Here is a 25,470-nt window from a genome sequence, read left to right as displayed (position 1 = left end):
ATACAGATTTTTGTACTTGGTAGAATCCATGCTTCATTCAAATTCTTCTTTTTAAGGGAATAAATAAACTCTTTGTAACTTATATTAAAATTTGGCATTGAATTTCATGAATGAAAGAAACTTGCAAAACTAAAATGTCAAAAAAAAAAAGCTTTTGGTTGTACTTGTTTTATAAAAAAAAAAGTGCATCAGGATTCATGCAAATGTGTGAACAAGCAACATTTTGGACGTGTTTTAAACTATCTTTCACATAATCTCAACATCCACAGGCAACATACAATTAATAGATTACTGATGTATATGTGAGGATGATTTGCAGTGACCATTTAGCATTTTATATTTGCAAGTAAGCACTCTTTTTTTTCTTACTCCACTAGCTGTGTTCATTGCTATTTTTCAAAAGTGTAAAGATGTATATATATCCCCTCCCTCCTGCCATATATATATATTTACATAGATGAAGAATAATATGTATGCATGCACACCAAACATATATGCCTTTCAAATACACACGTCGTTTATGGGTAATATATGCTTCATTTAGGCAAGTGCCAAGTATTTTACACAAACATGAAAAATGTAATTTATGCCACTGTATTTGTCATTTCCTGCTTTCTGTTAATCACATATCAAATATTAGGGCAGAATACAAATGCAAAAAATAATTTTCCAAGACTGTCTCTAGATTATACAGGTTACTGATCAGTTAGTTACATCACTGTAATAAGATTTATGTCACAAAGAAGGTTTTTGCACGTCACAACCAATGTAGATTTGTCACAAAAAAGTGTATAAGTAAAAGATTGTTTTAACTGGTCCAATAAAGCATACTAATAGGAAACCACTTTGAAGTTTATTCAAAAAAGGTAGAATGAAAACTATTTAAAACAATCTTTATCCTAATGGAAGTTGTTTTAGTTGTTTCATAACCTTAAACTGTACTAGTACACATTGATCTTGGCAAGAGCCTGAGATTGATTTTAAACAAATTTGTTGCAATGTGCATTGGAACTTAAAAGTTTTCATCAACAGGTCCTTCATTTACATTTTGTAACAGCCTCCATGCGAAGAGCTAGTGCTTGAATAGGGAACTGGCTTGGTTAATTTAATACATAATGGGAAATGGATTAAGAGAACTCAGATTTTCTCCCACAGATGTGGAAGATATACAGACCAGACAAATATACCCTTGACTTTACATTTTGTTTGATATCTCCCATTGATTTGTCATGAAGTGGCGTTTCAAGTTTGCAGAATTTTGCACAAGCTCTGTAACGCATTTGTCTATTTGAAGTCTACACAATGTCATTGTGTACGAGAGTATCAACATCAAAAGCCCCTGGAGCTGCATGGCTTTTACAAGTGGGCATTATATATCCCTACAGTAACATTGACGATCAGGTGTAGTTAAAAACTGAGTGGTTGGAATGTGTGAGTGTTTTGTTTGGCCACAGAGTAGATGATGAACCACTAGAATGTAGTATAACTACCATAGGTTAAACAGTAAACGAACCATTAGGAGATTTGATTTGTTTATAATAAATTAAAAAAATTAAAGCATTTACAGGATTTAAAATGATATTGTTTTTTAAAACTTCACTCTTGGCAATTTAAAGTGGAGACAGTGAGCACTGTTTTTATAAGGTCATTCAATGTGTGCATGTTGGTCATTCACTGTCAGTGGGGCTTTGTGTGTGATCATTCATTGCCAGTGGAATAGTGAAGCAATGTGGTTGGCATTTAAGAATTTGATTCTTGTTTGTCTTGCATGCACATATCTTAATTTCCACGTGAGAGGTCTGCTAACAAGTATGGGGCTGGTCTGTGATACCTACTCTTTAGCAAAAAAAAGTCTAGTATTTTGTCAAATGGGATCTCGCAAGTGTGGGCACACCCTTTGCATCCGAGGTAACTTTGTTCTGATTTGGACAGGAAGAACAAAGCTACCAAAAGCAACGCATTTTGTGATTTCCTCCGCTTTGTGATAGTATCCCGTTAGAGGTGCTGTACTATACTAATGTATGCAGAGAAGGACGGGCGAGTGATACGTCTGTCCTTAATTTGGATTTAAGGGAACTTACTCTGCACCCAGGGAGATAAAGGCACAAGTGTACATTTTTGCTATTCAGTCCCTGGCTAGAGAGGGGTTGGTGAGGATAGAGTAGGATGTGGTGCAAAGTATTGGAAGACATTATGACTTACACTGAAGCTCTCTGCGAGTGCTCCCAAATTCTGCCATACAGACGTTTACAATTTTTTTTGAATGTTTATCATACACGAAGACTGTGAGTGTCTCCTGCCAGAACGAAAATGTTCTGCCTTCCATGTCTACTGTCTACGACCATATTTGAACATTTCCAATATGTAAGTTTGTGAGGACGCCAGGCTACCCCTCTTAGAAAGTGTTTCCACAATGCCGCCGACTCTTTCGAGCGACTCACCCGACCTATGAAACGATTTACCACTTAGTACATTGTCCACCTCCTGATGTGGTCTGTAGCTGGGAATTCCGGCAGGAGCGTAAGCACTCCAACGCTGGTAGCTTGACTTCATCACGTGATCTTTTGGCCTACGTGCTTGTTGCAGTGCCGACGTTACCGGAAGTCCCGTCTTGTCACGTTCGTGCTTGTGGTACCGAATGATATTTTCAAACTCGTTATGCGATCCCAGCATTTCCTGGGGGTAACCCAGTCGCGGAGGCAGAACAGGCACATAGTATGGAGTCGAAGGCCTAGCCTCATCCATGTTGTCCCGTGGAACAGTGACTGACCGGCCCTGTTGAAGCCATCCTGGAAAATTGTACACATTGCTTTTGTCTTGCGTTCCGGGTATGAATCCTTTTTCGGCTACATTGTGCCCGTTGGAAGTTTTCTCGCACAGTTTGGGGCTATTGGACGCATTTTGGAATCTTGACACGGTTTCTTCGTTTGGAAAGCATCTGTTGGATGTTGACTCTACGGGGGGAGTGGCCTGTTCTTGTCTTTTTTGCTGGCTGCTGTTTGCCATGTGGCGAAGATTCTCGGGTCCCACCAGCGCCATGACTGCAGTTGTCAAGAAAACTCCGTTGAAGACCCCGAAGGCAAGAGCGAGGAGTGTGACTTTGAAGAAAGTCTCAAACAAGTAGGACTGAGAAGAGAGGAGAACCAGCAAACCTGCCAAGGATGCTGTCCCGAAATTGAAGAGAGGGACCGCTGCACATGATGTCGCGTGAAGCGCACGTTCCGAGCGCGTTTCCGATTTCGGGGTCAAGAAAGCCGCGCAGACGTGAGTAGCAAAGCTGACGGTGAAGACCATGGACAGAATAACGTGCACCATGGTATCCGACGACAGCGTCACGCCCCACAAGGTCATGAACCCGAGTACGTCCACCATGCTGCTCAGCATGTTGATCACCACCACTGCGGTCACGAGGGGGTGGGGGAGGAAGATGCAGTGCACCACGCACAGTACTGCTACAGCAATACCCACGGTCTGCAGGGTGGTCGGCAGGACCGACAGAAACTGCTCATAGCTTAGAAAAGACGGGTGGAAAACAAAGACCGGAAGTTCCGAGCTTTCCGCCAGTCTGCGCATGCGCTGCATAAAGCTGGCCAGTTCGTGCTGGTCAGAAGTCTTTTCAGAAAACACGAAGCACCGCGACGCAATGAGGTGCTGGCCAGTCTCGTCGAAAATGGCATCACTGAGGAAGCGGGTTGTGTTGATGAGAAAGTCTTGCACCTTGCCCAGAATAAAATGGCCGCCAGCCTGCTCACGGCTAAAGAAGGGAGACTTGACGAAATCCGTCAGCCAGCAACGAACGAACTCGTCCTCGACCAACCTGTCGTCTCTGGCTGTCTGAAGGAGCTCCTCCATCTTCTGAGCGGTACTCAGGTTGTACTCTGCCCTGTCATCGATGACGAAAGCGACAGGAAAGCTGAATCCAAAATGGGCAGCATCCATCGTCATATAGGTGAAGAAGTAAGAAGATCTTGGCACCAACGTCGTGATGCTGACCCCTTCTTTAAGCTTTGTCACGCCGTAGATGGCCACGGCAGTGACCCCAAGAAAAATCACAATGGTCGTCACTTTGATCACGAGGCTCTGTGCCATGAAGGTCAAGGTTTTCCTCAGAACTCTTTCTACGGGACTTTCGTCGGCTCTATGTTCAGAGGGAACCGAACCTCCGCAACAGAAGGCGTAGCATGGCCGGCGTCCCACTCGACGAAGTACGTCGCGAGCCTTGGTGCGGAGGCACGTGAGTGCGTGGCGGGAGGAGTAGACACGACGACCGTGCAACGCCATACAAGCGAGCTGAATGGTCATGTGACAGATGAAGGTGAGGAAAACTGCCAGACCTGCAACAGAAAAGAGATAATCTTATCTGACACAAAAATAGTTAAAACAAATAAGTACAATTTCTCATTTTTTTCCCTTCGGGTAGATTCACGCGAAACTCTTTTCACTCACACATACATACAGAGTATTGTATCAATATTGTTTCAATAGTTACTTTATAAATATGAAAAAGAAGTAATCATCGAATTTTATTGATTAAAGACTGGTCCTTCATTCCTATACAGTAGACTAGGAATTTATTTACATCAAGTGGATTAACGATGTACGAGATTTACAAAAAAAACAAAAGCGCGAAAGGCAGCAATGGTTTCCCCACCAACAAAGAGGCAGAGGCAGGAGAGGCCAATGAAGTTGGATGTGTAGGCGACTGCTAGTGACACGGAAACAGAGAGGGAGGCAATGGCGATGCCCACACCTGTCTGTGACAGCGTCACGCCAAGCCTCTGCGGGACGGTCAGCTCTGTGTTTTGAATAGTTTCGCTCCAACAGGACATTAGCAGAAATGTAATGTTGAAACTGATTCCTGGATCAGATTACACACACAATTTTCTTCAATATTATGTCGCATATCCTTCATAAAGCCAAACGTGCATGTACAAAGGAGGGAATTGGGTAAGAAGCAAAATAATAAAGACAAAAACAGAGCACAAGAAACAAAATTATTAGGTAATAAAAACCTACCAAAGAAGGGGAAAAAAAACACTAGAAGAAAATAGAAATATAACTTCCCAGTACAAGAAACGATTATCCACCACACACACACAAAACAACCGCTCACCCAGCACAAGAACAGCTGCCAGGTGAACGAAGTGGACAAGCTTGATCCCACACAAGCTGAGCAGTGCGGCAGCACTGATGCTGCCCAAGACCGGAGGCAGTATCCCTCCTATCAGCAGCAGCGCCCGGGTGGACACGAGGTCCCCGCCCACGGTGACGACCCAGGCACAGGCTGTCATGGTCGCCAGCGCCGCCCACAAGCTTGGCAAGTCGGCGTTCACGCCGTGCTGTCGCTCTTGCCTTTGAATAAGAGTAATGGAAAGCAGAACAGGCACTACATTATAATCGAAAAGAAGTGTTTTATGGTTGTTCAAAATGTGAGAATGTCACTTTAAAAATCAAAACTATAATTAGGAGTACATTTTCGTAATATTGAAAAGATAACGGGTACAGCATCAACTGAAAGAATTTGAGATGAAGGACGAGTGTAAAGGAAAATTTTGAAGTTGTTTGGGCGTTACCTAAAAGACTGTGAAGTGGAAAAGGCAATATTCGTGTTTCTGGGTTCAAGTCGTTTGACAAACTCCACAAATGCGTTCTCCCAAGCATAGGCCTCCTCCTTGAGGTCATGACGTAGTTTAAAGGTCACCCTCACCACCCCTGCTCTCCGCAGTTTGCTGTCGGCATCGGCCAACGCGAAGGAAAAGTCAATTGTCTCGTTGTTTGGAAGTTTCCACTTCGGGTAAGTCAGTAAGCCGCTTTTTCTCAAGGTGTCAAACTGAGGGCTCAGCAACCTCTCCCCGGTCACTACGCATGCGCCGTCGCGTTTTCCGCACAAGTCCTCGTAGGTGTACGTCATGTTCCCCACTCGCGCCGTCACATTCTGCTTGACGCTGCTGAGGGTCTGACGAATCTCGGACAGCACGTCAGGGTCGTAGACAGAGCTGTTGTCGCGGGCTTGGAAAATGATGATGGCCATGATCTGATCTTCGCTGAGTTCCACAGCGTCATACTTGTTGGCAGTCCTGTCCGGAAACAGCCGTTGCACAATGGCTTGTTCCTGTAACATCATCCATATATATTAAAAGAAAAGACGTGGGAAATGGCGAAATCAGGATTATGCGATAGATACTGACATTCTCTGTATGAAATGTCTACGAGAGTATGACATCTGAATTCGCTTTAAAATCTGGACTTGCAAAACAATCATTTGCTCATCGTGTCGAAAATACAGGTCTGGGGCGGTACAAACAAAACAATTTACAGCTAACTCAAGATTTAGGCTTGTTTCAACCCCGTTCAGTACATTTAGATTGATGCTCCAAGGTGGGGAAGGAAAAGTGGAGACAGGCTGCTATTACCCGCAGAGTTCTGCTGCTCCAAAGCATGTCAGCCTGGTCGGTGTAGTCGAACCACTCGACCCTCGGCAAACTTGCGCCAAGACCCGCGAAGACAGCCAATGGCAACAAGATAAAAGGCAGAGGGTGGCGCCCCACCATCTCCCCGTAGTACAGCAGGACCCGCGACACAACGGCTGTCGTGTGGGCATAACATGGCTGTCGCCCATACACGTGAGCAGGTTCCTATCACACAGACACACACACAGAGCACATGTTACGGCCTCACGTGCACAATATACACTTTTGTAATTACACATACCATGACACACCGAGGACATGAGAGAGCGCGCTTGCATGTAGCAGATTCATTTATTCAGGCTTATTTTTGTGGTATTGGTATCTGTAGCTACATGCTGTTGTCAACGATTTGTCGGTTGTAGACCTGTTTAAATGGTATCTCTCAGGAGAAGTGCATTAATGCGCAGACCTGTGCAGCCTCACTATTACGTGCAGATGGCGCTGGAGCAGGACGACACGTGACACGGCCACGCACCCTGTCAACCATGTTGCAGTCACTTGCGTCTGCATGCCGCTAATTGATTGCTGGGGCAAGTGAGGAGCATGCAGCTTCAAGGGTGGGTCAGGATAGTCACTCTGTAAACAAGCAGGACCTAGCAGAGCAGATGGAGCGTCTGTCACATACTCTGCAGCCTGATGATGACAACGACGACACCAAAGACATGACGACCCTGTGTGAATCATAAACAATATTTTATCATTGGGAATAAACTCGTTACAGTGAAGATCAGATACGACCAGCTGGACATGCTTATTCTCTCTCTCTCTCTCAGACACACTCACGCGCACAGATTGTGGTAGACAAACAAGTGTCATATTAATATCTTTTCTGGAACGGGTTTAACGTTCAGTGGGACGGTTGATGACGTAAAGCGTTTGCACATCGCTCGCAGTCCATTGTGATGCACGTTGTCACTTTTTACTCTGACAGACTAGCGCCATCACAGAGAGTGAGTCAGTTGTGTTGAGATCTTAAGACAGACGACGCTGGCCAGGAATGTGAGTCATCCATCTTAACTGTCAGGTTGGCAACGACGGACAGGCGTTGTCCTGGACGAATGATTTAATACTGCTATCATTATTTCCGCGTGCTTTTTCGGAGGTATTAACACAGTTATCATAAGACGTGATTGCACTGTGCCCACAGACACAGCAGAAAACATGTCATCAGATTATCTCTCACACCCCTTGACTCTTATACCGTAGATGTATTATTTGATACAGCAAAAATACAGTTCTATACAGAGATACGACAAGGGACGATTTCGTGGACCACATCCGAAGATCGGTTATTCCCCAGGCATCTTACATTTGGGGAACTGGACAGCCCATTGGGCAGAGCGCATTACAAGATTCAATATACACCTGAAGAAGGGGTGAGTTGGGCTCAGCCTGCCACCAGTCCTTCGCCAGCTCGTCACAGTAGATCACATGTTCACTGACCATGAGGCCACTTGGCATAATAGACTATTTATTGTTTCCTTTTTTCATTGCAGTCCGTACAACTGACAGGAGCTACAAAAACTGCCAAGCTAATGTTCTCCACCCGATAATTCACGCAACAGTAACTGCCAACAATAGCATCTGTGTCAAGCAACGGTATTAGTCGTGTTAGCTGCCACGCAGTACTGGGATTTTGCGTCTTTTTTTTTTTTTTTTAGACTCTTCGAAAGAATTATATATCTTTGAAATAAATTAAACCGTAGTCAATATACGGGCTTTATTCCCTCGTGGAAAACTATAACTAAATATAAAGTAGAGTAACTTAACTAAACATTTAAACCCAGAAAAACAAACAGTAAAGATGGTGTCAGACAATGCAAATGCCAGATTTATCAAGAAAAGCAATATTAAAATGAAAAAGAATAACAAACTAAAGGTCCTTTAAATAATGAACAGTAGATACAAACTAGATAGAAGTCTAGAATATAGGAAAAGGGTAACAAACGTGATCTGGCAACCAGTCTGGACATCAACAGCAAGAGACCAGAACTGGAAGAGGGCATCAGCAGCAGTAAACAAAACTTACAGCTTCACAGAGCAACTACTCTCCTCTCACACCTACCCTAACCCCGTCCCCTCCATCCTACACTTCCCCATCCCCCCACATTAAGATGAAACCACGTTTCTATTCCAAACACAACAGCAATATATATATATAAAACACCCCTTCCTGTTTACTAAAAGTCTTTGTCATCTCATCAAGACAATGATGCACCTGAAAGATTTTGATGGAAGTGAGGAGATGAGTGTGTGAGAGAAATAACAAATTTTTCTCGAAATATGATGCGAAGAACATTTTAATTACTCGCAATGTCAAGCCCTTTGTAGATTTGTGTTTTTATCGTGTTAATAATGCATGTGAGACAGACTATAAAACAATGGCAGCGCCTGCATGCCTTCTCGAGTGTTTAGCGCCTCACACTGCAGTCGCGGAGCGCCAGTCATGCGTGACGGTGAAAATGTAGTAGTTAATAATGAGAGAGTATTCAGTTTTGATGGTTCAGTGAATGAAGAATATTCAAATAGTACAAAATGATAATACCGTCAAAAAGTTGACTTACCTTCACGGACCTGCGAGAATGTTTTGTCGCCGACTACCTTGCTTGCCGATTATTAATAGTTTTAACTTTCTGCCTTGACAGCTACATTCTCCCAGCGACGAGGACGACAGACAAGGTGAGATGCAAGCTACAGCAGTGCGCCCCACTCGCTTGCTCAGGAAAGCAGCTAAACAATTTGCAAGGCGAATTTTTCAAATTTTTCAAAAGAGTATTTGTTTATTTGCACTGGCATATGTATAAACATAAACACATGGTGACTGTACGTTCCCCTCCTCAGTATAGGATGGTGGTGAAGAGATTCTCATCTGGGACATGTTTTTTCTGGATGCTACTTTATCTTACAAAGATTACAGACACACTATTTCCTTTCATACTGACCACTTTATGTAGTATTTGTGCATGTATCTTTTGTTTAAAACTGCCATCAACAGAATATGCAAAATCTAGAAATGTGAGCAAAATTAGGTAGTTACCGTTGACTACCGATGAATGTGCATGTGTTCTGGACATGATGTATGTGTGCAGATGCAAATTACATATAAATGATAGAATGAACCATGCATATATTGTCGGACTGAATTCGTGCAAATGCACATGAACTCAAACACACACATGAATAGGTGGATTAGAAATAGTGCATTCCATTTTATGGAATTCTCCAAATAGAAATGACAAGAACAATGAAAATACTTTCAGAGTTACATGAAACCATTAAAGCCAAGCCATAAAAAGCTCATGCAAGCGCAAAGTCAATTAAAACTTTTCATTTGATCTACAATAAGAGTTACTGTGGGAATTCTGGATCTGCAAAAATAAAACTAAAAATATTTTTGGGAGAAAAAAAAAGCCCCAAAGGGAAAAAATGTATAATCTTTGTTTTCTATCTAACACTAGAACAGAACATACAAAGATAAATTATGAAGACATCATATTTTTTCATCAGGTGTTGCAGCTGCTGAGAGAGAATGTGTGGAAATATTTGCCCACAAAGGTAAATGTCAAATACAATTTTTATCTTCCCTTTCACACAATTTTCCATTTAAATAAATCTTGCAAAATGCATCAGCAAAAAAATTAATTTCAGTCAGAATTCTCCTTCTGTTTTATTGACATATTTCAATAGAAGAGGAAAAGACTGGCAAGTACTCATTATGAGGAGGCAAAATGGTTCTCCGTAAGACATTCCTAGAAATATACAGAACAAAAGCAACAGGGGTGCAACAATCCTAAATTTTTTTTACTGTCAATGCTAATCTCATACAAGAAACACAAACTTATTTTGAGATCATCATTAGATTTACTTCAAATTGTAAATAAAGAATTTCACAAAGCCAAGAAGGCTCTAATTAAGAAGATACCATTTACAATTAAATCAAATGGCACTATTTAAAGAATCTCACAATTCTTAAAGTGAGGTGTCAACTATATTGGTAGCTATCAAACTGGATGTGTGTCTTTGTGTATATTGTATGTTTCTGCCTCTGCTTATGACGATGTTTACATATTTGCACACTTAAAGACACATGTAAACAACTACCTTCCACCTTACACTATCGATCTATCTTTTAAACAGGTTGCTCATCTCTTGAATGCCAAAATTTGCCCTGTTAAAAAATTGGTGCGAATTATTTCATTTAAAGCCAAGAAAATTAACAGCACCAAAATATTCTGCTTTCTTTCAGTCACTCCTTTGCAGTAAAAGGAAAATGAATGCATTATGATAAAAATATATCAACACAATTATAAACCACATCTTTAACAACACAAATGGAAACAACACAAAAAAAGTCTCAGGAAATGAAAATTGTAGAACTATACAAGATGGCAAGCAATCTTTCAAACATATATCTCATAAAGAAACACTGTATGGCATAGCTTTACATTTAAACAACAGAAATTACTTGTAAGCTTTATAATGGTCTAGTCTCCATAGACAGAATAAACAATACAATGCACAACCAACACTAAATTCTCTTTGAACTAGACTGAACATGCCATCAAAATAATATTTAAAATATTAAAGCAGAGATAAAGCTTAACAATTCAAAAAAATTGACTAGACAACACTTTGTACATCATCTAACATAAAAGCAACAGAGCATCTTAGTTATAATGAAATATGATAAATAAATTAGCCCTTATGGTGTTGTTGATAGCCCCATAGCTAAAAAAACATCCAATGCCACTGGTTTCACATCTTTTGTGGTTGCCACTGGTTTTGCATTTTTTGGTGGTTGCCACTAGTTTCACATTTTTTTGTGGTTACAAATTGCAATGCATTGCTAGTATTGAACACAAGTCCCTAAGGATATATTATTAACAATATTTTTGCAGTCAGTTTCCACAATGATGTTTAAATGATTGTTCCCTTTTCATTAATTAGAAAATATAAAACACAAGCACTTGTTATAACTCCAAAACCTAGCACACCAACAGAAATTGTACATTAATGGATTCAAATTACACCACAGTAACAGTTATATTTGCACCACAATGTTTTCACCACCTCATTTAATAATAAATGCAAAATTTTTAAAGCACATACTCACACTCCTAAGAGGCATGATCTTTAGCACCTAAGAACAAGAACGAGACATGGACAGCAAATGAGGACCAGGAAATCAAACTAATAACACATAAACTAAGAAAAAATAAACAATAGTACTAATGATCAACAAAAATAAGAATAGAAAACACAAAGAGGAACCAACTAACAAGAACTGAGAGTTATTGCAAAAGGAAGACAAGCAGGGAAAGGTGTGAAAAAGGACTAGCTTTGTGGGAAAGGGTAGTAAGAGTAATGTTTACCGAAGAGGTGCGTTTTTCGTGCACGTTTAAAGGATTCAATAGTGGGTAGGTGGTGGATATGGAAAGGGAGAGAATTCTATTGTTTCACAGCACAATAACTAAAAATCCTGTGGCCATATGTTGTCATTCTGGTGACAGGAAGAGTAAGGAGATGTTCATCAGACGAGCAGCGGGAGCAGAGTTATCTAGCTGGACGTAAGGGGAAAAAAGTTCAGAGAAATAATCAGGGCAGGTGCCAGCAAAGAAATTAAAATACACCACAGACAGCATGTACTGGATGTGAGAATGGATGGGTAGCCAGTCCAAAAAACAAAGAAGAGGAGTGGTGTGGTCCCGTTTCCTAGCTCTAAACTCCAGACGTGCAGCAGAGTTCTGTACTTTCTGGAGTTTGTGAAGAAGATATTCAGGACAGCCAGCAACCAAGGAGTTGAAGTAATCAAGCCTGGGTAGAACAAACACACAGAGTGTTGGTAGCGCACGTAGACAGAATGTGATGGAAGGCGCTGATCTTACATAACTCATAATAGGCAGACTGACAGCTGTGACTTGTTTAGCAAGAGTCATATCTGAAGTGAAAATGAACCCAGATTCCCGACAAAGTAATGAAATATCTATATGAGAACATTGCTATTATTTATGAAATTTCTCCTTTGTGAAAGTTTAAAATATTATGTCTGCACTTTAGAAAGGTTTGTGGAACTGCTGCCATCCTATCATACAGTATTCCTATCAGTTGCTTTTTCTTTTTCTGTTTGGAATCACTCTTCAGCAATATTCTGTAGATGACTACATGAAATATCCTCAATGAAAATGAGTTAAATCACAGCAATTTTAAAACTTTTATCATATTCTTATGAGTCTACAAAAATAATCAATTTTACATGTACATAGAGCATGGAGAATATAGGTTCTAATCTTCATTTCTACAAAGACACATATTTAATTAAGTATCCTTAGGGACTGGAGTAAAGTAATTTTCTCTCTCTCTCTCACATACAGTTAACAATTTTTCTTTACAATGATTTACTCATTTTCTAAAATTTATTATCCAGGGCAGTCCAGATGCCTTTTCAAAAACAGACCTGAACACGACACTCCTTACATTGTCAAAGTGCAATCTAAGTGGTCATTCTTCAAACGTAATTAAAAAATTACAGATCTCTGAGAAAAATATCCTTTTCTCCATGTAAAAAGTAGTGGGTGGACATCATAGTAGAGTGGAACAACTTTAATGTCTTAAAGTGATTTCAACTTTCCTCCATCTCCCACTAACATACATGATAAGTTTTGTATTACACATTGCTAATTCAGTAATTGTGATAACACATTATAAAAGCATGAATGCAGTAAAAATCTAGTTTTGATTTTATTACATTGCTGAACAATCTTCTTGAATAACCTAATGAGCAGATCATTGTGCATAACCTACCAACAACAATCTCAGATGGCAGTGTATTATTTTGTAATGATGAAACATATCTTGTAAAATGGCAAAGTCCTTCATTTACCGTATGAAAATCAATTTGTAAATATCTACACCACCTCTAAATAAAATATTTTACAGCGGCATTCCCTCCCAGCTGTGGATTTTCACATAAGGGCAGGGTGAGAAGAACTGTTGCTGTATAGTTATATGCACAATCATCTGAAAAATTGAATTCCTCTTTAGTCTTATTTACCTCCATGCTTTCATTGTAACTTTGTGATAGTTTCAAGAATTTTTACAGATTTCATGAGCTGAAATGAGTGATAAATGCACGTAAGATTATTCTGACTTTAATGGGAAAATGTCTTACAGTATTACAATGTCATAACAGCTAGTTGGAAAAGGCAAAGTATGAAAGTATGAAGAGGTATGAAACCAAGGCTATTTCACGATTCTTGCACCGGTGTATAGAACAAGCCTTCCTAACATTTTAACTACACTATATCCAACATGATTCATACTAATCATAACATGCAGAAATTATAAGATCAAAATTAAATCAGTAATAAAAAGAAAATTATTGCCTGTTCTGATTTAAACTTTATCTCCATGAGACATTCGATGAACTGCCAAATATTACTAATTCACTTTATGGACTAGACGTCATTTGTTATGACTATTGTACTTGCAGTAATGGCACAAGATGCATAAACATAAAAATGCAAGAACATTTGGTAGATAAATACTTCCATAAAATGGTAAACCAAAAAAATCTATCATTTATCATTGTCACAGAATAACCAAAATAACTTAAGAATTCATTCACAATTCATTTTTTGTGGTCAGCAGCAGTGATAACATTGTGTTTGCTGAACAATCCATAGTAAGTATTTCAATATGCAGAAAAAAATTTTCTTCATTTAATTGTGAACTATGTATAGCCTCTATTTTCTTCCAGCTATTTTTTCATACAGCCTCTTAGTCTTAAGGCACATCTTGAAAAACAGTTTAGAGAAGATGTCTTAATTTACTGCTTTGCCTCCAAATATGAGCCCCACAATTTAAACTATCATATTTTGTCTTTCTTCATCTAGTACACTCCGCTTATGGCTTCCAGACCAAAGTTCATGCTTATTGCCATGGTATGAGTAAAGTATATCTGAAGTGACATAATCCATTGTAGTTGTCTTAAATAATTTTAGTGGCAGCTGACAATGCAAGATTTTAGCCACATAAATTACACAAACAGGCAAAACTGAGAAATTAAAAAAAAAACAAAACCAAAAACCCAGCAGCCAGTATACTGTATTCTATTCTAACAGCAGCACTATAAGAAATTGCATGCACACATTTCTCATCATTTAGCTATACCTTATACTAAGCTGAAATACAGTTAAAACTAGCAGTATAGACAGTTCATTCATGCTATCAATACCATGTATTAATCTCATCATCATCATTGCACTTTGACTCAGCAGTCATCATATTTGCATGCATTTCTTTGTGCATTTGGGGAGAAACACCATGTGCTACAAATATATACAAATAATTGCAAAGTCGCAAGCCATTGCTAGACAGTGTAAATCGTCCACTAATAGTTGGCTTAATTTTTAGATGATCCATTACAATACCAATGTAAGCATCTTCATTAGGAATGGGTTTTATAAAATGACTCTCTTTCACTGCTTCTGACACAACATCAAACGACAGGGCATAGCCACTGCCACTGGCATAGACAGGGTAATAGTCGGGGAGGTAATCCTTTTCTGGTACAGACCACTTTTCATTTGGCTTGCGGATCACTTTCCTCCTACTACTATCTAACAACATGTTTCCTGCATACAGCCTGCTGGTTTGTGGATTGTGATGTAGCAAAAACTGCAGCAGCAAATGTGTATTGACAAAGCAGTCATCATCTGTCTTCAGAACATACGGGGCCTCACATTTGGCTGCTACCCATGATAGGCCATGCATGACTTTGTGGGTAAGATTGCGATAAGAATCCAGATAGCTGCCTCGAAGGATGTCATGATGGAGTTCACTTTCCCTTTTTAACCTTGTATTTATTTCAGGAATGGATGTCTGTCCAATCAGAAATACACACTGCCAAGCATTTACTTTGTCATTGGACAATTCAGGATTGCACCATGATTTGCGAATTTCTTGTCGATGTTCAAAATGATCAGGTGATGATGTTATAATGATAAGGAACATAGATCCATGTTGGCATTTAGGAATGGCTGCTCCAGTGTCATAAAGCTGTTCAGCATTCCACACAGTTCTTCTGCCATGTGCACCATCAAAAAATGCTGCAGGATTATCACTAAGATTCCTGCCAAATATCCCTTCTCCAAAATCTCTTCCTAATAATTTGATCCTTTGTCTTGAATGACCTGAGGACCATGGTGAGCTACCAGGAAATACAGCACTGAAGTTCTCCTCCTGTAATGGCTGTCTAATGAAGATAAGAAGCACTGTGTAGGTGAAGAAGAAGATAAAGACCAGCAGAAGCACAGACCAGATACTGGTAGTAAGGAGAACACGACGAGCATGGCGGGAGAGGCGATGGGGTTGCATGGCATTTTCTACATACACTGTAACCAGAACCTGTGACTCTGTGTCCCAGGCAATGAGCCAGCCAAGCCAACTCTTCACCCAGGGCATCCTCTGTGTCATGGCCAGCTGTCAATCAGACCACAACAGCCGCTTCCATATCTGCACAATACAGAAAGAAAGGAACATGTACTTCAAACATTATCTACTTTCAGATGGGCTATTTTTACACTTCGACAACTAAAATTAAGTACTTGACCAACATGTATTGTTTTGATGTATTCAGAACAATAAAAATGAATAACAAGATTTAACAAAAAAATAAGATCAAAATTTGTTACATTTTTAGAGAATAATAATGTGCACCAAATGTTTTGGTCTGTCTCTGCATAGCCAGGGCATCTGCTACATTCTACATACATAAAATGAAGCATGCATAACAGCTAAATTTACTTAATAGATCATCTCAGTCTTGTTTAAAACATTTCCAAACTGTGATGGCTTATGACCAACGAGGTGAACATACAATTTCATTATAAATCCTTCACCACATTTATAAACGGTTTGTATGTTTTAACTTTTGAACTGGATAAACAATTTCAAGTAAACTTTCATGATTGATACCTCAGTCAGAATGACTGGTTAGAGTCTAATGACTCTCGTGTGTACGGATAAGTACATCAGTACAATGCCATTGTTTCCATCTTCGATCAATTGTCTTTCGCTCTACTGCCTAATCCTACACCCAAGGCTTGTGGTAGGGTAACGCCAGCAGTGAATACAGATGAATTTTTAGTGATGATTAAGAATAACAAACTTTTAGGTATTCAACAGAATTTTCATAATCTTCTTTAGATAAACCTACATTTCCGAAGCAAATGTACAGAAATGTATATAGTATATCACGGAAAAGGTGGTACTAATACACGTCTACAGTATTCACCATGGCTGACCCATTTTCGATAGGAGCTGTCCATCGGGCAGAATAAAATGTCCTTGTCCCTGGTGTGTTATGCTGGTAAAGCATTACGAACATTTCCGCAGCTCTGAAAGTCACCAACCACTGACGAACAAAGGAGCCGCACTAACACAATCATGGAAGACCTTCATTGTCTGAGGACACGTTCGTCGTTCTGCTACGTGAAGCCACATCGCCGCCATCTCCGCGGCCTCCATGATTGGTTGGCCCGCTGACGTCACCAAAGTGACAGTTGAATGGCGAGGGCAGGGGCACTGGGTTGGAGGGATGCCCCACTGTTATTGCAAGGCATCGCAGCACCGAGCATGAATCAAGCAAGTATTTTGTTAATGGATTCGTGCTGACATGTAATTGAAAGCGATATTTTTTTTTTCATTCATCGGTTGCGACACAATCGAGGTCAGGCCTGACGAGAAGGGGGTGTGTGTGTTGGGGGGGATGCTGTACCCGAGCCCGCGGCTGTGAAGGGGGCCCAGCCATATGGTCAATGGATTTTTTTTTCTTGTCTTCTTTTTGATGTAGATCCTAGTGCACAGTCTATATTACTTTACTGAATGAAACATAGATATTGACAATCAAATTGTAAGTATATTAATATATACTGGAAAAAAATTACTATTACAATTTCAAGGGGCCCGGAGAAGTCGTCTGCCTTAGGGCCCATGCTGGTTCAGCGGCCCTGCATGGAATGATGAAGTAAACTGACTTATACTGGTCAGTCTTCGTCAAGTCTTCGGAATACTACAGAACTTAAGCTACAGGTCCATTTGGTGCTATAGGTTCGAAGTCACAACTGAGGAGAGGATCAATACGTCTGGGATGTGTTCAGGCGTCTGTAAGTCGCACATCATATAAAACGAACAGAATGAAAGAATGCATATATAAATACCCATCTAAGAGCAACATAGACCACGAGAAACAAGAAGGCAACAACTCTTATGTCTGACTGCAATGGTTTATGACGAAGAGACTATACAAGAAGCAGCAATTTTCCACAGTAATTTTTCTAAACGCGTAAGGACCTGACAACCATAACAACTGTAGTTATAAAAAGTGTGAAACAAATAGCTTTACAGTCTATATGCCCTCGATGCCCGTAAACACCTTTGACCTTGATCACGAGTGAAGATGGGATAGCGCAGCTAGCTTGCATGTAGGTCACAGACTGCGTTTCTGTTGATGATCATTCAACAGTTAACAAGAACTACTGTGTATGAGCATGTCAATAATGAACGCGCTGTGATCGACTGACTTGTTGAGTTTTGCAAAACAAAAACACCAACGAATTAAAATGTCAAATCTGACGATTCGATGTCTTGAAATGAACACAAACCACGTACCTTTTTTTTTTTTAAATCCTCTGCAAAATTTGAACCGACACACGCTCTAAAAACGAAGGCAACTTCTCGCAACAACACTCTAGGGGTCGCAGGAAGAAAATGAAGAGACAAAAATGTGAAATAAAAGAAAATTTTTAAACTCCTCAAATGCTAAAAACGCAGATGCCCGACTTTGATGCATTCGTAGTGCTACACACGAACTGCTCAGAAAAAAGTAGGTTCATCAGGCTTTTTTGGTTTGTTTTTGTAATCACTTAAAACCAGCTAAGTGCTACGTACCAGCTCGGGGGCTAAGGTCGAAGGGTTGAAGAATTGCAGACGAAGCTCACTTCCCCGGCCCCTTCCTCCATCCAACCCACTCCGTTTGCCCTTTTCCAAAACTTGCTCTACCTGCTGCTGCTGAAGTGGCACGGCCTGCCATCCAAGAGGCAGTCTCAGGCGGCATACATACAGTCTCAGTCTAGGAACGCTTCCATGGACAAACGAGGTGTTTGCTGACGTGTTACTGCGCCTCGATGTGGCAACCGCTGTATCCCGTATGGGATAAGAGCACGGGCCACGTGCGGTATCACATTCAGATAAGCTGAACGATTTTTTACCCTCACGCCCCAGATTGGTGGTGTACTGAAATGTATGTGGAGGGGTAGTGGGGGACGTGCAGGTGTGGAACTGGATGCGACCTAAAAAAAACAACCTACATTTTTGTAAAAAAACCAGCGACGAAACAAAAAACAGCGTTGCTCTAAATAAGATGTGCTTCTACAGATGTCGATTTTCTTTTTTTTGAATAATATTCACAAGTTTATAATTTTGCAAATATGCTTTTTGTTTCAAATCTTAGCAGACTTTAAAATTAACAGCAATCATTGGTTGAGACCCTTTGGTTAGGTTATACGAGATAAGCAAGTATTTTAACGGAGAGAGAGAAGGGGTCGGGGATTCACATTTTATTTTACTGGCTAAAACTCTTGGAGTGTCTCTTTGACACGGACACATCATAACTCTCTTGCTGTGTGTGTGTGAGAGAGAGAAAAGGGGGCAGGGGGAAGTGGGTAGAGAGGAACGGGGAGAGAGAGGATGAAACCCAATAGCTAGAGTTAAAAAAGCGTGTACGTATGGTCTTTAACGTAATTACTTAGCTTAGTCTCAGTAACCTTTAACAGTTGAAGATGGCCTTTGACATTAAGGCACAACCTCGGTGAACCATCGAATGTGTATAATGAGACATGTGAACAGCGTGCATGCACGTAACAAAATCGCACTCTGTCGAAAAGATTTTAATTTTGAAAGAACGTTGTAGGCAAATAAGAGTTGTATGTAATACTACAGACATATTAGACATCTAAAAATATAACCTGTTTCCAGCATAAATTGCAACATGCAAAATGTGGTATCCTAACTGCTCTTTACACTTAAAGACCAACTTGAACCGTTTGCCGTTTTTTTCACATATAAGTAGATATATGCGCTTTAAAACTAACCTGTACATTTCAGCCTCCAAAACCCATCTGTGAATTAATTATTAGTTACGATTCGCACCTGCAATCAACGAGCGCCGCTAACAGTGTACTACGTCACGTTGGTACACTATTCACAACATTGCCTGCAGTCAACACCAATCAGACCGACAGTTGGGATTGTTCGGACGCTGACAGTCTGCATTTCTCGTGCTTAAAGTAGCAGTTTTCCAGAACCACGAGAAATGCAGACTGTCATCGTCCGAATAACCAGAACTGTCGCTGTGATTGGTGTTGACGGCTGCCAGTGTTGTGAATGGTGTACCAATGTGACGTAGTACACTGTTAGCGTGACGTAGTACACTGTTAGCGGCGCTCGTTGATCACAGGTACGCATCGCGTACTTTGCTAGCGGATAAAATAATTTTATTCCTTTATTCCTAGTCACTCATATCTAGCTTTTGTGTCTGTCTCTTATCAAACCGTTTGTCTGTGTATATATACACAGTGTTTCATCATGTTGATTGATTGATTGACTGATTGATTGATTGTAAGGTGCTAATTAGCTGACTATTGGTTGGTTCGGTTCGTTTATTTTAAGCCTCACTCAAAGTCTACATCTTTTAATGCAATATTAGAAATTTGTATAGCTACAAAGGACTAACTAGCACTGTTAGTCGAGTCTCGTCAGGTAGCTTTTGATCTCTATAGAGAATATACAATATAAGTGTACAGTATTTGACATTCTTCGCTGGTGATAAGCAAAGTGGTTGCGTGTCATGTCTAGCCACACTCGGTAGTATAGCATGTCAGTCTAGCATATTATCCTAGCCAATCAACAGTCTTGTTAAGAATGCATAAACTTCCTTGTGAGCTTTTGTTACGTTGAAAAGCCTTGTTCTAAGCGGCTATTGTGTAATCCGAGTTCTATGGCGGAACCCTCTTTATTAGCACAATCTGCAGCCAGTGATATGTCTTTCTGAAGGGTGTCTATCTCAAGGTAATGGTTACGTCACCGGTGATAGCACATTGGTCACTAACCATTTCAGCACTGATGATGTTTGCATAATGAGGTACATTAATAATAATAAAATTAAACGTAACTTTAGAAGTCATCACTGTCAGCAAGAAAATGCCCTAATTTTTTCCCCAAAAAAACTATTGGATGATAGCTCATCTTTCTGATCAAATATCCTTACCAGTCCAGAACAGTTCACAAATCGAAGTAAATAGCTCGCGGTTACCCTGCTCTGTCCTCCACACCAACTTCCCCTCGTAAAACACAAAGCTCCTTGCAAAGCCGTTGGGGCATTAATATTTTAAACCTTTGCAGTTCAGCGTCACCTGGACACGCATGACAAATGCATTAAAGGAATAGTGGGGTTTCCCTAATCTGGGGGAATACGTCCCTTCTGTTCTCGAGATGCACACGTGCACATATCACCATGCACAGAGGTCAGCCATACACGCTAACATTGTATAGGGCCTGTCAAGCCCTCAGCCAACGAAAGAATGGAGCATCTGTTAATTAAATGTATTAAATGTGACATTCATGATTTTGACCTCTTTCTGCGCATAGTGATGTTAGTAATATCTCGAGAACCAGATTAGTATTAATTCAGATTTGGGGATTAGTATCTTGGGTTATCTAAGGTTACCCTATTATGTCAACAAAATTGCACCCCACTAGTCCTTTAAAACGTGTGTGTTGCTAAGTGCTCCTTAAGGGTGCAGCATAACAAGAGTCAACTAGAGTTCACGGACTTTGTAAGGCATTCATATGCTGAATGTGTACTAAATACACAGACTTTGTACATAAAAAAAAGGCAGGCACAGAAAGAATACATCGTGTCTACGTGCGCGTATGTTTAAAATATCTGCAATTAGTACTGCATCAATTAACCTAAAATACATACCACTGACTCAAAGAAGGCTTTGTAACTAAAATTTTGTGTAAGCTGAATGTTTTGTCACTCACAGTTCTTATTGTAATGTCACCAGAGCGCCTGCTGAATTTGAAGCCATAAAGAGTCGTTTACTAGACTTGGTCAAGATTTCTCAATGTTTTCAGCCCATCTTGAATGCTTATTTCGAGGCCGAATGTCTTGTCCTTGCAGCAGGGGCATACACCATGATATTTTGTCCACCGTTGTATCTTTTTTGAAGGGAGCTATACATTTTTCAGTAATTGCTATACTTTATGGGTGACTTAAAACGATCATCATTACATTCAAAATTATGGTGTCACCAATGCAGTGAAATGCACTAACCGCTAAAATTGCAAAATGATCAATAGAAAACTGCGCACTAGAGAGGGAAAGAAAAAGCAAAGTTTTTCATTTATTCCTCACCCGTAAGGAACACCACGAAATCTTGGAACCTATTTCAGACTGACACACACACACACAAAAGGAAGAAAATGGGACATTGGTAATGAAATACACATACTACTTAATAAAACCATGTCAAACGTGTAGAAACCAAAAATACGCAATCCTTATGTGGTGAAAAGGAGTAAAAAGAGAGCCTTTATTCATTAAGTCACGTCTTCATTAGCTCCCCATCTCCAATTCTATCAATAGAATTCTATCTGTTGGACATTACTTGGTATGGTATAAGACTTACCGTTTCTGCTTTAATTCGACCTGAAATGACTACCGTGAAATTCCTGGTGACCGTCCACTCTGCTGCTGCTGCTGGTGGTGGTGGTGTGTCAGTTCAGCGAGCTGCACGTCACAAGAAGCTGGAAGCTGCAGCTTATATATGGCGCAGTGGCGTTAACACGCCTGACTCACGCAGTTCTGTGCTTCCGAGGAGTTCAAACGATCAAAACGATAGGGTCCTTTGTTGTGTGACTGTAGAACAGCTGCTCTATAGCTGACAGAACAGGGACAATACATTCCCGGTTGAAATACTGAACGTTTTATTCCAATGTCTAAGTGGGTCTTTTCCCGGTTCTCCGATTCTCTCCCACATGTTTAAGGTTTGGTGATGTTTTTGTGATCAGAAATATACTTTAGGAACATGTCTTGTTAACATGTTTATCAATTACCCCATTGTAAGATTGGGTATGTGGAATACCTGACGATCACAGAAAAGAAACTGTAGAAGAATGATAAAGGAAAATAAAACTACTTCAATTTATCAAGCCAAGACTTGGTCTATCAGACATTGACGTGTAAAATTTCAGCTTTGCACCATGTGTGAAAAGCACCCAGGGACAGACCAAGAGCAGTGATAGCCAAGTTTATCTCGTGTAAAGACAGACGAGAGTTTTAAAAGCACGAAGCTGCCTTAAGGGATCAGGAATGTCTGCCAATAGCTAAATATTAAAAACGGGTTTATTATACGTCCTTTTGCGTTATAAATGGCAGTTTTTAAGAACCTCTTGACGACTAAAGCAAGGACTTTAGGTAATTTATCTGACTTTGAGCATATGGCAAAAAAAAAAAAAAAAAAAGTTTCCCAAGAATCAACACCAAAAGCTTCCACTAGCTGAACATATACGATTCCAAAATAGTGTAAAAGTGTATAAAATCAGTGTGCGAAGCAATCGAATGATGACATATTTCTTGTTTCATATTTTACTGCATAAATATCTTTATTTGCTGTTCAATGCTCTCCTAGTCGAGTCATTAAATGGTTGCTTGAAAGCAACATCCTATGCTCCGATTTGTTTGTTTGGGTTGTTGTTGCTTCTGCTGTTAACATTACACAAATGTATCGTTTTATACGGTTTGATTAGATGGATAACTTGTTTGCACTGTTGCTTACAGACTTTCAAACTCCAGTATCAGCGGTTCATGGATTCACGTGAAAAAAACTTCGTAGACAAAAATTCAGTTCCCAAGGACTGGTTTACATGGCCTTTCAGTGTGATTTAAGCCAGGTCAGATCCAAATTACTCTTCCAAACTTATTCATTGGTCTAGGCTACCAGGCAGATCGCTCTCTAATTTCCTAAGCTGAAGGTTAGAGGTTATGAGAAGATTTCGCTGGGAAACTGCTATTTCCGCTGACGACAGGTCACAGGATGATGGAAAGTTCGTGGGAATAATTAGGTAGAACATAATTGGTCTCTATTATACTCCCCTTAGGTTTGCATTTTTGATAGTGGTATTTTTCGTGTAAGTATGAGATCTGAAGTAGGGACCAAAGGGCAGTTCATGGACTAATTGCTAGTATATTACTGCTACTTTTTCTACATGGTTTGTCTAGACGCCATTGATGGGCTATTTTATGCACCTCTGTTTTCTCCTTCTCTACAGCAGATTTTTTTCCCCTTTGGTAAACAAAAAGAGTTTCTCCACTCCACGGCACTGGGAGTTCTGTTGTCAGTATCTACAGCATATAAACCTATTGCTCTTTATTGAAATTTGGTATATTTAAGGGAAGTAATAGAAATACTTTTTGAACCTTCGAATCAGTATGTTTCTTATTTTTCTTCTCGGGGTACATTTTACTAGCTATTCTATTTGTCACAACAAACACAAAAATAAATTCCAAGATAAAGCACGAACTATACAAGTCCATGGATTGTATTGTATAAAGCAACACGCACATGCAAAGAAGCAAAACACCCCAAAAAAAAAAACAAAACAAAACCATTCGAAGATTTGATATCAATTATGCTGCTACTACAGGATGCAGAGGATGTAATCAGATGTAAAAAAAAAAAAAAAGAAAAAAAGGTAACAAATGTGTAGGACATATAATCTCTTTTAATAACCACCTGTAAACAAAATCTATACTTATTTTCTTCTTTATTGTTTGTTCGAGTTCTTTTCAGAATTACAAATCTTGATGAGTACTATAATTTTTACCAAACTCTAATAAGTGCACCATAAAAAAAGGAAAATATAGTGAGCGGATAGCCGCCTGGTTAGTACGCCGTCGTCTAAGCTGAGAGTGGCACCGGTTCGATCCCGTGTAGCGCAGTTCACTTCCCCCATGCAGTTGATCCACCTGGCGGGAATGGTTACCTGACTCTATAAAGAGGGTTGGGACGATCTTGACCTTTAACATATTTTACCTACAACTTTAGCATTTCTATTCCTCGGCTGATTATATTTATTTGTTTATGTTTTGTTGCTGAGTGGTTAGACAACTGCCGTCCGAATCCAAAGGTGCGCCCGTTCAATATCGGTGTGCCGCAGCGAGCTTCTTTAACCAAGTCGTCCAAGCTGTCGGCGATGGCTCAAAAGGGTTGGTGAAGGTAAAACGGTAAGACGGGGATCGAGTAGATGGGCACCGCCCTTACTGAAAAGTTGGCCCCGAGAAAAGTAGGTTCTCTAACAGTACACTCCCCAAACGACATAAAAGGTCACCTCTGTATTTTGATGCCAAGTCGAGCTAGGTCAATATAATTAATCTTGTAAATGTAATCTAAAGCAACAGAGGCGAGCAACAATTAATCAAGTACTCCACCTATAATAGTATCACCTACCTGTGATATCACTCTTTTCTGAACTCTTAACTCCCAAGATTTGCAAAAGTCATATATAACTCCAAAACTAGATGTACGCTGATCACCGTTCAATTCAACCATACGAAGGACGGAAGGATATACAACAGCATATACTGATGACTGATAAAAGAGGACCGATAAAAGACCAATGGGGTAACAAGAACTGGGGGTATCGTGATTCTGCAGAGTGAGATGAGTAGGGAAGTTTGGACTATATATACTATATAGCTCGTTTTGTGTGGACTGCTGGTAGGAGTAGTGCTCAAGGCGTGTCTTTAGTACACGCTTAAAGGATTCAATGGTAATGGGGGATATGACATCTGCGTTCATCTAAACAGATTCCTATTTTTAACATTATTGTTCTCGGATGATCTGCGCACCACTCTCATCGATTGTAATTTGTACGT

General features: G+C 40.1%; 2 protein-coding genes across 9 annotated transcripts; both read right to left on the bottom strand.

Annotated features, from left to right (window-relative positions):
* Positions 1-517: 517 nt before the first annotated feature.
* Positions 518-9,142, bottom strand: LOC112573211 (patched domain-containing protein 3-like). Of its 4 annotated transcripts, XM_025253361.1 has the most exons (8): positions 9,035-9,142; positions 8,419-8,462; positions 6,880-7,141; positions 6,414-6,635; positions 5,574-6,112; positions 5,114-5,352; positions 4,652-4,858; positions 518-4,334 (listed from the first exon to the last, which is right to left on the bottom strand). In XM_025253361.1, exons 3-8 carry the CDS (start codon positions 6,955-6,957, stop codon positions 2,329-2,331), a joined length of 3,291 nt encoding a protein of 1,096 aa, XP_025109146.1. In that variant the 5' UTR covers positions 6,958-7,141; positions 8,419-8,462; positions 9,035-9,142; the 3' UTR covers positions 518-2,328. The 4 variants fall into 4 exon arrangements, with proteins under 4 accessions (XP_025109146.1, XP_025109147.1, XP_025109145.1 ...); XM_025253362.1 differs by lacking the exon at positions 8,419-8,462 and having other exon boundaries at positions 9,035-9,140; XM_025253360.1 differs by having other exon boundaries at positions 8,419-9,101.
* A 522-nt stretch (positions 9,143-9,664) lies between these two features.
* On the bottom strand, positions 9,665-18,665 carry LOC112573214 (beta-1,3-galactosyltransferase 5-like). 5 transcript variants are annotated; one of them, XM_025253370.1, is made up of 2 exons: positions 18,531-18,665; positions 9,665-15,983 (listed from the first exon to the last, which is right to left on the bottom strand). In XM_025253370.1, exon 2 carries the CDS (start codon positions 15,942-15,944, stop codon positions 14,697-14,699), a length of 1,248 nt encoding a protein of 415 aa, XP_025109155.1. In that variant the 5' UTR covers positions 15,945-15,983; positions 18,531-18,665; the 3' UTR covers positions 9,665-14,696. The 5 variants fall into 5 exon arrangements, with proteins under 5 accessions (XP_025109155.1, XP_025109152.1, XP_025109151.1 ...); XM_025253367.1 differs by having other exon boundaries at positions 18,420-18,578; XM_025253366.1 differs by lacking the exon at positions 18,531-18,665 and adding an exon at positions 16,765-17,478.
* Between the last annotated feature and the right edge of the window lie 6,805 nt (positions 18,666-25,470).

Source organism: Pomacea canaliculata, linkage group LG10 (genome assembly GCF_003073045.1).
Source record: "Pomacea canaliculata isolate SZHN2017 linkage group LG10, ASM307304v1, whole genome shotgun sequence".
Lineage (NCBI taxonomy): Eukaryota > Metazoa > Mollusca > Gastropoda > Architaenioglossa > Ampullariidae > Pomacea > Pomacea canaliculata.
The sequence above is the reverse complement of the archived record's forward strand: the minus strand, read 5'-3'. Positions and strand labels throughout refer to the sequence as shown.

Bases quoted from the DNA above. Each gene is read 5' to 3' on its own strand.
- LOC112573211 (XM_025253361.1), bottom strand. From the start codon at position 6,957: ATGGTTGACAGGGTGCGTGGCCGTGTCACGTGTCGTCCTGCTCCAGCG. The intron at 6,636-6,879 runs GTCTGCGCATTA...TCTGTGTGATAG, and splicing joins GTAATAGTGAGGCTGCACAG to GAACCTGCTCACGTGTATGG. The intron at 4,859-5,113 runs GTGAGCGGTTGT...AATCTGATCCAG, and splicing joins GGCAGCTGTTCTTGTGCTGG to GAATCAGTTTCAACATTACA.
- LOC112573214 (XM_025253370.1), bottom strand. From the start codon at position 15,944: ATGACACAGAGGATGCCCTGGGTGAAGAGTTGGCTTGGCTGGCTCATT.